Source organism: Ursus arctos, unplaced genomic scaffold (assembly GCF_023065955.2).
Source record: "Ursus arctos isolate Adak ecotype North America unplaced genomic scaffold, UrsArc2.0 scaffold_22, whole genome shotgun sequence".
NCBI lineage: Eukaryota > Metazoa > Chordata > Mammalia > Carnivora > Ursidae > Ursus > Ursus arctos.
This window is the reverse complement of record NW_026622897.1, coordinates 41,556,620-41,570,083: the sequence shown is the minus strand read 5'-3', so window position 1 is coordinate 41,570,083 and position 13,464 is coordinate 41,556,620. Positions and strand designations below refer to the sequence as shown.

At 39.5% G+C, this 13,464-nt stretch overlaps 1 protein-coding gene across 1 annotated transcript in view; it reads right to left on the bottom strand.

The window, feature by feature from the left end:
- Positions 1–368: 368 nt before the first annotated feature.
- The window catches only part of CTSC (cathepsin C), a 35,120-nt gene continuing 22,024 nt past the window's right edge, over positions 369–13,464 (bottom strand). Inside the window, exons 4-7 of the mRNA XM_026518293.4 lie at positions 12,667–12,816; positions 8,216–8,331; positions 2,679–2,810; positions 369–1,350 (exon numbers count right to left, since the gene is read on the bottom strand). Coding sequence (XP_026374078.3) covers positions 848–1,350; positions 2,679–2,810; positions 8,216–8,331; positions 12,667–12,816 — 901 coding nt within the window. The 3' untranslated portion in view covers positions 369–847. The remainder of the gene's footprint in view (positions 1,351–2,678; positions 2,811–8,215; positions 8,332–12,666; positions 12,817–13,464) is intronic.

The following is a 13,464-nucleotide window of genomic DNA, read 5'->3' as shown; positions in this document are numbered from 1 at the left end:
GGCTGACCAATACTTCCAGATGCAAGATACACCAAAAGAAAGTTTAACCAATATCCATATCTTTATCAAAAATCATTTCTCTTTTTGGCCTCTGGCTCATCAAATATCCAGGGGATAATTTTAGGATTAGCTAGTCATTATTTGAGTATACCCCTTATCATAAAGGTTCATAGTTGTTTGGGTTTTTTTTAATTGAAATACACTCAAATTCTTTTTGTTTTCAAAGTACTTACGTAAGTAATAACCATGAGTCTAACTGAAGGGGTCAATGGTGAAACCTGTTAAGCACACATATAAATTCTCTAATCTATATCACCTGAACACTTACAGAAAAACTTTTTAAAAATGTAGTAATCATTGCCATATTGTGATTTTTAAAGATTTTATTTGAGAGAGAGAGAGAGAGCGTGCTCATGAGCAGGAAGGTGGGTGGGGGGTGGGGGGAAGCAGAGGGAGAAGCAGACTCCCCGCTGAGTGCAGAGCTGACCTGGGGCGAGATCCCAGGGCCCTAAGATCATGACCTGAAGCAAAGGCAGATGTCCAACTGACTGAATGACCTCCTCTCGTGATTTTTACAATTTAAAAGTAAGTCTGTTCTCACAAAGACTTTGAAAAATGTAACATATTTGAATTACAAATGATTAACAAAATCCTGCATCTTGTTACTGCAGAGTTGTAAAGTAGGCCAGAGGTCAATTCCAATCAAAGGCAATTTTAATTTTAAAAGCAAAATCTTCATAGGAATCTATCTGGAATCTCCTGCTGCTATAAAAGTCTCCTGTCTGTGAATAAACGAATCCCCTTCCATGACCGCTGGTGGTCAGCAGGAAAGGCTGGGAACTGTACCCTACAATTTAGGAACTGGTGTGGCTGCCACGGCTATGCTCTCAATGGCACACTCATCGGTTCCTCTGCGGATCCGGAAGTAACCATTCTCACCCCAACTAGCGCCCCAGCTGTTTTTAACAATCCAGTAATCCATCCCAGAGGCTGCGTCTGTGCCGTAGCCCACCAGCAAAACGGCATGATTCGTGAGCTCAAAGGGGTTGAAAGGGTCTCGCAGGCCCGTGTGGTAGTAGATCCCCGTGCGGTAGTGGAAGAAGTCATCATAGACTTGAAAAGCAACAGCCATGGGCCCGTGATGGACCAGCTCGAGCTTCATCAGGGCCTCGTTGCAGCCCCCATAGAAACCTCCCACGTAGTGGTAGTCAGAGGAGTAGTAACGGAAGCAGTCCTTCTTCGGTTTGCACGGGTAATCAGCGCCCATGTAGGGGAAGCAGGCCTCTTCCACCAGCCCAAAATCTTGGGCGTATTTTCCTGCGATGAGGTACGGGAAGCCACCTTCACAGCCTGAGGAGGAATAACACACAGTTATTACCCTTGTAGTAGAAAGGGGCACAAAATAAATGGTCCCGTTTCCTTTTTTTCTTTCTTTCTTTTCTACTCCATTAATTCTTTTTTACACTCAGGAGTTGTTCCGGAATTGTTCTTAGCTTAAATGAGACTTCATTTATTCGTCCATAGCCATCTAGCTACCTGTCCTCTCATCCCCTTCTCATGAACAGACAGTTATCTGGCACCTGGTGTGGAAGGTAACTATAGCACAGTGGTCAAGTGGGGAGGCTCTGAAGCCTGACCATGTAGGTTCAAACCCTAAACTGTGGGAAGAATTTAACTTCTCTGTACCCTCTGTACACTTATCTGTAGGTAGGCACAGAACCTTCCTTGTAGGATTAAATTAGCTACTTCACGTAAAAGCAATAAAGATTGGCTACTGTCACCATTAATAGCCAGACACAGACACCACAACGTGGTGCTCTTGAAGGGGAAGTCTTCTCTGACCACCTTCTGCAAAATGGTCTAAATCAGGTCCCCATCACCCTCCTCTAGTCCTTGCCGTACTATGCACATTCATAATCCTGTATTTTTTCTTCAATGTCCCTTTAATTACTTAATTTCTACTTTCCTCACTTCAGTCTAAGCTTCATGGGGGCAAGGACTGTCTTTGATACTCAGTCCCTAGAAGTCATACTGTTGGTGTTTAATAATAAATATTTCAGAAAGACTAAAATGTCCAATGACAAATAATCATTCCTAAGCAGTTTCACTTTCTAGTGGCCAAATCTGGGGTTGAGAGCAGAAAACTTTAAAATGAGAATGTTTTGCTCTAAACCAATTGCCAGTGGGCTTTCTACATCATTACACGAGGCCTGTTCTGAAAGTCAAAGTACAGAATTGTCACTTTCTCCTACAGAGAAACCAGTGTTAGTGTGGTTTTAATACGAATAGGTTTTGGAGTGAAACTTTAGTTGGAACTGAAACTCTAATGTTTAGAAGCTATGTGGCCTTCAAAATATTATAGAACAACTTCATGTCTGTCCCCCATCTATAAATAGGGATATCTACTTCTCAGGGTTTTGAGTGTTATTGGATAATGTACATAAAAGGCTCCAAAGAGCTAGTGCTCATTTAATACATAGTAACTACTGACATTTTGCTGAATGGTGCAGTGGATTCCATGAGACCCACTCATTAATAAGTGATAAGGCTTGATCTCCAGAACTTGCACCCAGGTGCTCTGACTACAGACACTGTGCTCATTATTACAGCATCCTTTTACCTTTGCCAACAGTGGCTAACTATACCCAGGTAAACGGTGCCTGAAATACAACACTCACCCTGAGCATACTGGCTGCAAGAGACCACCTCCTGAGGACTCAAGATTGGGGTCTGTGTGTTGTTGGTTAGTATACGGATTCTTGCTTCCAGCATACCCATAGAAGCAAACGCGTAGCAGCTTCCACATGATGCTGGGAATTGAAAGGAAAGACATGTAACCTGAGGGAACTTTGAAGCACTTACAAAGAAACATAGAAAAATCAGTAATATATTTATATTAAGTGTTGCTGTTGTTGTTCGTAACGATCAGCCCAATATAAGATTCAGTCAACAAATACTATTAACCTTGTTAAACATAAAGATCTCAGCTTTTTCACCAAAAGGCAAATGTTATGACATGGGGCTTTCCTTGAGACTATATTAGGAGGCAAAACAAAACAAAATGAAACCCAAAAAATCCTCTAGTCTCTGCAAAGCAGTTGACAGTGTTCTTGATAATGAAGAAGTGATATAGGTCTACAGCACGCGGAGCCTTTCAGTTGAGAGACAACTATGGAGGGATACACGTGAGCTGAGCTTTTCGGTATGTCAAGAGCAGCATTTTCTTTTTCTTTTTTTTTTTCCTTTTTAAAATATTTATTTATTTATTTGAGAGAGAGAGAAAGAAAGAGTGAGCATGCACACGTTGGGGAGGGGTAGAGGGAGAAAGAGGGAATCCCAAGCAGACTCCCTGCTGAGTGCAGAGCCAAGGCAGGGCTTGATCCCAGGACCTTGAGGTCATGACCTGAGCTAAAACCGAGAGTTGGATGCTCAACTGACTGGGCCACCCAAGCGCCCCTCAAGAGGAGCATTTTCTAAATACTTAACAAATTCTAAGAATGGCTCAGGTATGGGCGTATTAGAGAAAGTTCAATTTACCCACGGTCAAGGAGACGGAATACAACAAAGTCCAAGAAAGGTAAGAGAGTCATTCTAATGATGGATGATAGGATATTTAAGGTGGCCGATGAGGAAGTAAAGCTATAAGGATGGAGGTACTGAAATCGAAAACAGACAGGTTCTAAGGGAATAAGGGGAAGAGCAGTATAGCCTTGGTTCCCTGAAAAGTGTCCCCCAGAGCAAAGAAGAACATGGAAAGTTAGCTACATGGAGATCGAGGAGCAGGGAAAAGAGAACTGCTTTATTCAATACCTGGATGCTCTGGTGAAGACAAAATCCATGTACTTAAGAAGCATATACTAGGAATATAGCTGCTATTTCAAAGGAAGGAAGAATGTTTTATTATGAGGTAATTTATATGAATAATATTATTTTTCTGTGTTTCTTCAACAGGTGTAGGTATATACATACATACATTTAAGAAAATATGGCATGCATGTAATAAAACTGGGATTTCAACTTGTTACAATTCTAGAAAAAAATGAACATAATTTTAATATCTCTATTACCGTAGAGCTTCTTTTACCTCTACCATTGATATAAATTCTACATGGAGATATGCTTGTACCAATGCCAAAACATTGGTATTAAATGTAGTTATACATAATTGATGCGACTCAATGTACTAATATATTATTTACCAAGTTATTTGAATGGTGAGCATTCCCTTATGCACATATAATAAGAATAGACAACAGTATGTGAAAAAAATTCATCCTACATAAAGAGTATGTTGCCTTTGTTCTCTTTAATAAATCTGAATTTAGTAATTTAGTACTGCCTTCCTTAGAGAGAAAAGTATTCAAAAGAATATTATGCATTAGAATACTATCAGGGCCCTGTTTTTCCCTTCCCCAGGTAATGTCAATTCATGTTCCTCCCTGAGTGCAAATGAAAGCCAGGACACTGTAGCTCAGCCTCCAACATCCTAAACTCTATCTTAATTACTTATATTATTTTCCTCAAACTAAACTATGAATTTCCTTAAGCCTACATAGGACATGTGCCTTCTTCATCTACGTGCCCGATGCAATGCAGAAACTCCATGTGTGTTTATAGAAAGAAGATTCAAGTTATGAACAAGAGGACACATATTTACATCCAGGAAAAAAAAAGTGATTTCTTTGGAAGCAGTCAACCTTTCCTTGTTTCTAAGCTACAAGGGAGGCAGAACCTCCTGGGAGCCCTCTGGCGAGGCTCAACACCACCACGGGTCCTGGACTAGAGTCTATTAGAGTTCAACTACTCTTTAACTCTCCCATTTCAGATATTCCCGAAACTTCTCCCTATAAATACCTCAGATTTATCCATCCTTCGACTGCTTTTGCTGCCAAGAGATCACCTAAACTATGAAGAACAGGATGAACGCTTGGAAAAGGATCTTGAATTCATCTAGAACACTATGGACTTGCTAATGTATACACAGAGACTCAGACAGAAGCAATGACCTGTCCAAAGTCACGAAGCTATCAGATGACAGGTGCTAGTGGCTAAGTGTCACCTAATGCAGCTTGTGTTGTTTTCAGTTTATAGGTCTGCATCTACTTTAAAGAATTTTCTAATTTTCTTCTACATTATCTAGTTACTAAATAGGCCAAAGTTAACTGGCACATGTTGTTTTTGAAAAACCATCCAAGTAACACTATCCTTGGGACCCCTCATCAAATAATAGAGTGTCAAAGAACTAGATCAGTGACAGTAAACCGACAAAGTCACTGTTCCTTTCATGAGTCTTCTAATAAATAACATCCCAAGAATCTGGAAATGGCCCCATTTTGGTCATCCAGCATTCCCGGGCCATGGTGACCATAAAAATAATTGCTCCTGCTACTATGCATGGAACCCTCCTCATCTGACCATCCAGCACTATGAGAGGGCTAGGCTACGTGTTCATCCAAGAACTCAGAATGTGCTGTTAACACAGAAATCACGGGAATTAGGTAAGGAGATGACCTTCCCCAAGCCACTGACATTCCTGGAAGAACGTGTCAGCTGCCAAGGAAATCAATGCCTCTTTTCAAACAGTCAAGACCAGAACGTAGATTTTAAAAGGACTATTATCCCTTAAGAAGACTACAACGTGATAAAGAATAAGGGGATCTGACCTAGACAGAGGTCTGCAGTAAATACATTTCCACAATCTCAAATAGGTAATGTGATTTTCACATGGTTTAACTGTATTCGGCTGTAACTTCCCATAGGGGAGAACACACTGAGTTAAGAACAAGGAATCGGAGGTCTTCTCCACCCCCACCCCGTCACTCAGCAGTGTGACCCTGGGCAAGTCACTGGACCTTCCTGACATTTCTTTTTATCTTGGGTGTAAAATGAACAGCATGGAATAGATAATGTAAGGTCTCTGCATTCCAGCTCTAATGGTACAGATGGTATTTAGAACAAGACTTAAATGAACTAGAATTTAGACAGTAGGAAAACACTGCATTTCCTAACTAATGTGACCTGAGAGACACTGTCCCTCTCTCTTGAAGATACAATAATAAATAAAGACAGCACGGTGGAGAGAAGAACCCAGAAAGTCCAAGTCTTCCAATTTCCTAGCTTCTCCTCCCCCTTACACTTGGAAGAAATCTAGCTACATGCCTGGTGCTTAAAGCTGCTTTCAAGTGTAAAGGTAAAACCTCATTTGTCTTCCCAATATTTCTTTTTTTCATTAATCTTGATTTGCTCTCAGAATACAGAAAAGTTGTGAATTCCCTTAACTTGGGTAATTCTGAATTCTGGGTTTTCTAGAACGCTGGTGTTCCTAAAGTGATTGGAAATTTCCAAGAAGCCCTGTTTTTAAGAAGAGAAAATAACTAATTTTCCCCCAACCTAAAGTAAAGAACCAAAAGGAAGTCAAAAGAGGAACCTTTAAAAATTGCCCTTGTCTGTAAAAACCATATTTATAGCACTCAAACAATATGGAACATCAGAGACAATAGCTTTTGCCAAGGTATAAGAAAACCAATGTCAAAGAATTTGGCTTTAAAAAGTCTAATTTCTGCCCCCTGGATTATTGTCTCGTCACCAGTCTATTGTATCTTTTGGGAAGTGAGTGGAACTAAACTTCTCTTTTGACCTTCTCCCAAGCTCCCAGTGAATTTTAAAAACACCTTAAGTAGTTACCCTATTGTATTTTAATATTTTGCTTGCAAATCTTGCTGAACTTAAGTCCCTAGGCCGAGAACCATGCCACAGTAGTCTTTATATCCTCAGCCATTAAAAAAAAAAAAAGTTAACACATGTTAGATTCTCTATAAACACTCTGTAATACAGCAAAAGCAACCATGTGCCAGGCCCTCAATAATCAACACTTGACATGCATTATTTACTTAATCCTGTCAGATATGTATAGGGAATCTGTTTGATGACAGAGTAAATTTTAATCCTCTTTTAACATCAACCTTTTAATTTCACTTCCCATTCATTCCTCAATTACCTTCAAAGTTCTCTCACTTCCTAACCCTCCTTTCCAAAGAAGCCCTCCCCAGGAGAGGAAAGGTCAGGGAGAATTTTCAGGATCCACATGTTTTCTAGAGCTGAAGAGTCCCAGAAGAACTTGTAGAAGCAAAGACAAAGAGATGAGATCTCTGTCTGTAGGACAGGAACATGGCTGGCTGGCTGCTCTAAGACCTGCGGGAAGTTCTGCACATTCAGAACGCTTGGCAAGAATTCAGTGAGCATGGAACTGAAGGGCTGGGGGTGAACACTGAGGAGTGAGAGGGGCTCATTATCACGGAGTTTCTAGGAAAAGGGAAGGACAACAATTTATCTTTGGGTGTTATTAATTTATAATCCTCTCAGGAGACACTAATCAGAATGTTTCCAGAGAGCAAATACTACACCTATTTTATAGTAACAAATCAGTCATGCGTACTATAATTATTTTCAAAATGAGCTTAGAAGTAATAAACCTGAGTATGGTATAAATGATTCTCCAAGTCATTGTTGGCTAAAATTTAGGATAATAAGATAATTTGCTATCGAGTACTATTAGAGGAAGAGTTATTAAATCAACTCATAGTGGATCAGATTTCCAAATATAATGGGTAAAATGCAATTAGAGTGATACTCTTGGTAAATCTGGGCTGTGCAAGGCGACATTCAGGAAGCATGGTTAATATTTACCATCATATGTCATGTTCTGACATAAAGTGAATTAAAAAGGTCCTTACACAGCTCAAAAAATCTACTTTACCAGAAAAAAATATTTTTAAAGGATCCAGTTTCCTGGGCTCTTACAGTAATTAAAAACTAAATGATGAGGGGCAGGGGAAGGTGGAGAATGGGTGGACAAGTAGCAAAGAAGGATTCCACCAAACCACTTGTAGAAAGAAGACCAATCTTAATTCTATGCAATCCTTAATTTCTACACGAGTCTCTCCTACTGGGGAGGGCAGAGGAGTGTGTCTTACCTATTATTGATTAATTTCATTAGCTAGCTAGAACGTATTTTGAGAAGGATGCTCAAGAATGCTGGGCTCAGTGGAGAGATTATCTATTATCCAAGTCTGTCATGTATACAAAAGGAAGAGGTGGCCATTGGCCGTAAAGTGGGTCATGCCTGTTGCACCTCTGTATCCCCAGAATCTAGAGCCTGACACACAGTAAATGTTCAATAAACATTTCAGAATGAATAAATCAGACTTTTTTTTACCTTGGTTTCGAACAGGACTAACAAAATTGGTACCATGAACGTTTCTCCAGTCCCACGATGCTGGCAAACGTAACATCTTCTCATGTATGTCAGCCGTCAATGGTGCAGGTTTGGGCCTGGGATGGAAATACACATCTGACTTCAATATAGAGTAGATGACTTCCTAACCTTTAATTCCATAACTTTAACTACTTGGCTGCCTAGAATCTAGATTCAGGCACAAAGAGCACTTATCCCATCAGTGTTTCCATTACACAGAGTGTCCATTATGCAATGTATCAATGGCTTTCATTATCTTTTTCTTTTTTAGGAACTAGTAACTTTCTTCTATGAAATGACCCTGGTTCTTTTTAGCATGTTTAAATAGCTGCATTTTCTTAAACAGATTTTGACCAAGAAAGTAGACACAAGGGAAGTTGAAGATGGCCTACAAAGGATACAAAGAAAAGAGAGGAACTACAGGTTTGACTCAGAAGATGGTTGGTAGAGATGGTGAGGCAGGTGGAAAAGAAGGGAAGCGGGCACAGGAATTAGAGGTCTCAGTATAACGTAGACTGACCAGCTCCATCAACAACAGACGAAAATACTTCATCATTATTGAACTGCAACCTATACAATATGGTTGGAAAGTAAGACAGGAAAAGAAAAGTTGCCTGGAACGATGGATAGACACATTGTCTGGAAATGAGAAAATCGTTCTACAAGCTTCTCTGTATTAGCAATTTAAAACAAACAGGATTCCAGCTCTAGACACATTAGATTTCTTGGGAGCTTTCCAAGTCTGCTAAATGACTTCAGTGTTCCATGTCTTTGTGCTGCTGCTCCTTTTATCTAAAACGCCTGTTGCCCACTGCTTAGAAGAAATCCCTTTAGGAATTTTTCCTTGACTTCTAATTTAAGGACTGCTCCCACAGCAGCCCCTGCTCACCAGCCCCCAAGGAAAATTCATTTCTATGCTCTATCAACTCTTTAGTTAGGACACTATTATACTGATAATATGTATCTTTCTGATACTGTAACTATTTGAATTTCTCATTCAACTTGGCATTGCCAGACTGCACTGTTCTAACTTTCCAGTGGTTATCCTGTGCTTTATACCAGGTTCCAATTTAGTCACTGGTAAAGATTATATCTGGACTTCTTCATGTCCTCTGCAACTACTCCCAAGTAGTTCCCTCCTGCAGATACTTCTTTTAGAGAGGATGCAAGTCAAGGCTAGGACATAATGGAAGGGAGATGAAATAGAGGGAGAGAAAAAAGAACCACATATTAATAGCCATCATAACCTTGAAAATTATAAATATAGACAGCATATTACATACAGAAATGTCAATTTTTCACTAAAATATTAACTAAGCCAGGGACATTGCCGGAAGCTGTATGTGACACAGAGATGAACATGAGGTGGCCTTTGACCATATGAAGGACAGCATTAAGAGACATGAAACAGAGCAATTACAATCACAAATACAAAGAAGTTGTAATGTCGTAAAACATACAACTTGGATAATAATCAAGGTATATAAAAAAGCTATGCACCATGAAAACTATTTATAGGGCAGGGGAAGAAACAAACCAAGAAACAAATCTTAGATACTTCCTTTAAGATTTATAAGTAAGAACTGGGGTATGAACAAATTTTGGAAGGAAATGTTTAGTTTCTGTGATTTCACACTGAGAGGCCAAAAGATTTGATCAATCAATAGGTATCAACTAATTGTCTTGTATATACTTAAGAATACACTAAGTAATTTGAAAGAGAAAGAAAGAATTAAAGTTTGGCAGCAAAATGTAATTTCAGAGCAGGTATCTTAGGGTCATAAAGACCTCCTACAAGTGGTTTAACCACTTACTAGCTGTGTGACATTTGTCAAAGAGTTTAACATCAGAAAACTCCAACTGACTCCTATTTTTAAAATGGATATAATCACAGGTACCTCAAAAGATTATTATAAAAACTCAATGTAGTAATGATTAACAAGTGCTTAGAACAGTTCCTGTCTCTGCAAATCCTTAATAGAGTAAGCTCTTATGATGATAACTACCAGCACCACCACCCATGTCATTAAGAAGACTCAAGATGACGCAGATACATTTATTTAAGCACTCATCTGGCACAAAAGAGGCACTCAAATGTTAACTTGCTTCTTCCTACCATCTTATAAGGCATGGTGTTTACCTGTCAATGCAGACAGACAAAACCAACAATGTGACAATCAATCTCAATGATGTGAAAATGAACAGTGAAAGAGGAATTGGTGAGATAGGAAAGACTGCAAACATACATTATATGCACTAGACATTACAGGCTCTTAATCACTTAGGTCTAGATCCTTTAAGAATCTGGTGAGGGGCACCTGGGTGGCTCAGTCGTTGGGCATCTGCCTTTGGCTCAGGGCATGATCCCGGCGTTCTGGGATCGAGCCCCACATCGGGCTCCTCTGCTATGAGCCTGCTTCTTCCTCTCCCACTCCCCCTGCTTGTGTTCCCTCTCTCGCTGGCTGTCTCTCTCTCTGTCAAATAAATAAATAAAATATTAAAAAAAAAAAAAAAAAAGAATCTGGTGAAACCTCTGAACTCAGGGAGATAACCATACCCAATACATTTTTTACACTTTTGGCAGTCTCAATGACTCCCTAAATCTCAAGTTAAAAATCTCTGAGAGATTCTATTATGTCACTGGATTCTTATAAGAGAACTAATTCATATACAAAAATACTACCAAAAACCAGGCAGCCAGACCACAATGTCTGCTTCAGTATTTCCCATTTCACTCAATTCTATCTCCTATCTCTAAACTTCTATGGAGCCTCAGCCTTAAAAGCAGACCTTCATAAAGCTAGCCTTGCTCTAAAAACAAAGGTGGTTGGGTGGAGGGACAGAAGTGTCAAACATATAAGAAGCATGGCCCATGATGCATGGCCAAGCAATCGTGTCTGAGGCTTAAATCTTTCAGGCGGGAGCTCCAGGGCCCATAGGCTTAAATGCTGACACTTCTTCTTCGCACACTCCTTTGGATTTTCATTTAACAGTTCTCGACTTCCTGTCTCACACATGCACAGTGTAACTCCGTCACTTTAGCAAATCTGAGAAGGGACACAACATGCTCCCTTTTCCTAATTTCCATTAACCAGAGCATCTCATAGACTAGAAATTCCTTAGCATACACTTCAATACTGTATGAGATTCTTTTGAGAAAGGGGCAGCATAATGAGAGAATGCTATCAGTTGGGATAGGAAAATTCTTCATACAGGCTTGTGGTTGAAAAATATCAAAGCATTAGGATTATTAGTCTGCAAATGTAAAAATTAGAAATGCATTTTAGTTAGTTAACCAATTAGTGGCCTGTTCAAATAAAATTTGAACCCAAAACTCTATAGATACTAAGGAAATAATCACTGTATTCTCTGAAAACTAGAAAATGTTTCAATGTACTAAGGGGGGAAAATAACCTACCTAACCAACTTATTGAGTCCCAGTGACTCCCTATTGGTTTCTAGTTCTCTGCCCTTCAGTTATACGAATTTCTCTTGGAACAAGGTATGGCATCATAGGAATTTCCTTGGCCATTTAACCCATGTTAAGCGACCATATATTCCGATAGATCCAGCTATCATTTGGAGGAAATTTTTAAAAATCTGCCAAATTCCTGACTATATAAATTCAAAGTATTTTTGACCCAGTTTCCTAAAGTAAGAAGTATGCTATGGGGCATGTAAGCTAAAGATGGGAAGTGTCACTTCTGGTTGAGGGTAGGAGAGGTACACTGATAAAGAAGAAGCAATTTTTTTTGCTGAACCTTATAACAGAGAGGGTTTTGAGATTTTTACAGGTGACAAATCTCACAGTTATTGTAGGTAAGTTGAGGGGTACTTGAAGCAAAGGGAGAGGCATGAATGGAGGTAATCTGAAAGCAAAGATTTTGGTAATTGTGTGTCATATTGTTTGAAAACGCGTCATGGTACTAAATACAGGCATGGTCAAATTCACATGGCTTTGGTTACCAGGTTAAATGTATTCATGAGATAACAGGTAGTGACACAACCATAGCTGGATACAGGAAGATGAAACTGGCATTTTAGAGAATGGCTGAGAATGGGGGCTGTGGGAGGGAAAGAGACCCAAGAGACAGGACTAGAGAGAGATAGGCGGTGGGAGGCTGATCCATAATGCAGCACAGAAATGACAAAACCCTACACCGGCATGTAGAAAATGGCCTGGGAATGATGGAAGTGGCAGATGCTGTGAAAGCAAGATCCAGAAATAGGACTTGGAGAGCACCAGAAGATCTATGGAAAGGAGAGGGAGACGGGTGGAACAAAGATAACCTAAAAAGTGTAAGTTGCAATGATCAATAAAATGGTGGGCAAACCAGGGACAGCAGGCAGGAAAGGAGGGTGGCGTTGAACACAAATACCTTTATTCGCAATAAAGGAGTATGCTTTATTACCTCGGGGTTCTCCGGCCACCGCCTTTCCTCATCATGTCTCTCAGGGTGAGAGCCTTGTACGCCGTGTATGTGGTTGCAGTCCAAGACTTCTGAATGGTATTGATCGCTTTCACAAACTCATGGTTATATCTGTAGAGCCTAGTAGAATGGCTGCCAACAAAAATAAGATAGCCTCAGTTATCCTCTTTATTGATGTAATTAGACTCCATTAAATGAGGCACCCTTATACTCTGGGCCTAAGTGGAAAGTGGAATAATCTTTCAGGAAGGCAATTTTTTTTTTTTTTTTGTAATGCAACTGAACCACTTTATTCAAATCTTCAAAATAATCTTTATTTTACATTTTTAGTATAAAAATCAATAAGCTAAGTGCACCTCAGTGCAGGTGGGGGTGTCATATAATACTGAATTTCAGTAACAGTCAATGGTATAGTCAAACATCACATGTACAGAACACAAAATTTAGAGAAACTGAAAAGGTCAGATAAAATAATCTAACTTCAGAAAACAAAAACCAAACTATTAAGGACCCCTGAAATATTCTTAACCCTCATGAAACTTCACTGGACCCAAGTCATTTTGTAGTGAGGCATTCAGAGTTTGACCACATTAACCCAGCTCAAGAATCCTTGGGAACCATGAGTAACTGCATCAGACTCTCTAGCAATAAATGTAATCAATTTTTGATCTGAATAATCCCCTTAATCTGACTCTAAAGTTATCAGGCTTCCGAAATGCATCCTCCTCATATTTTAAACAAACTGTTGTTTATAGTAGTTTCTGTTGATGTCTTTTGTCC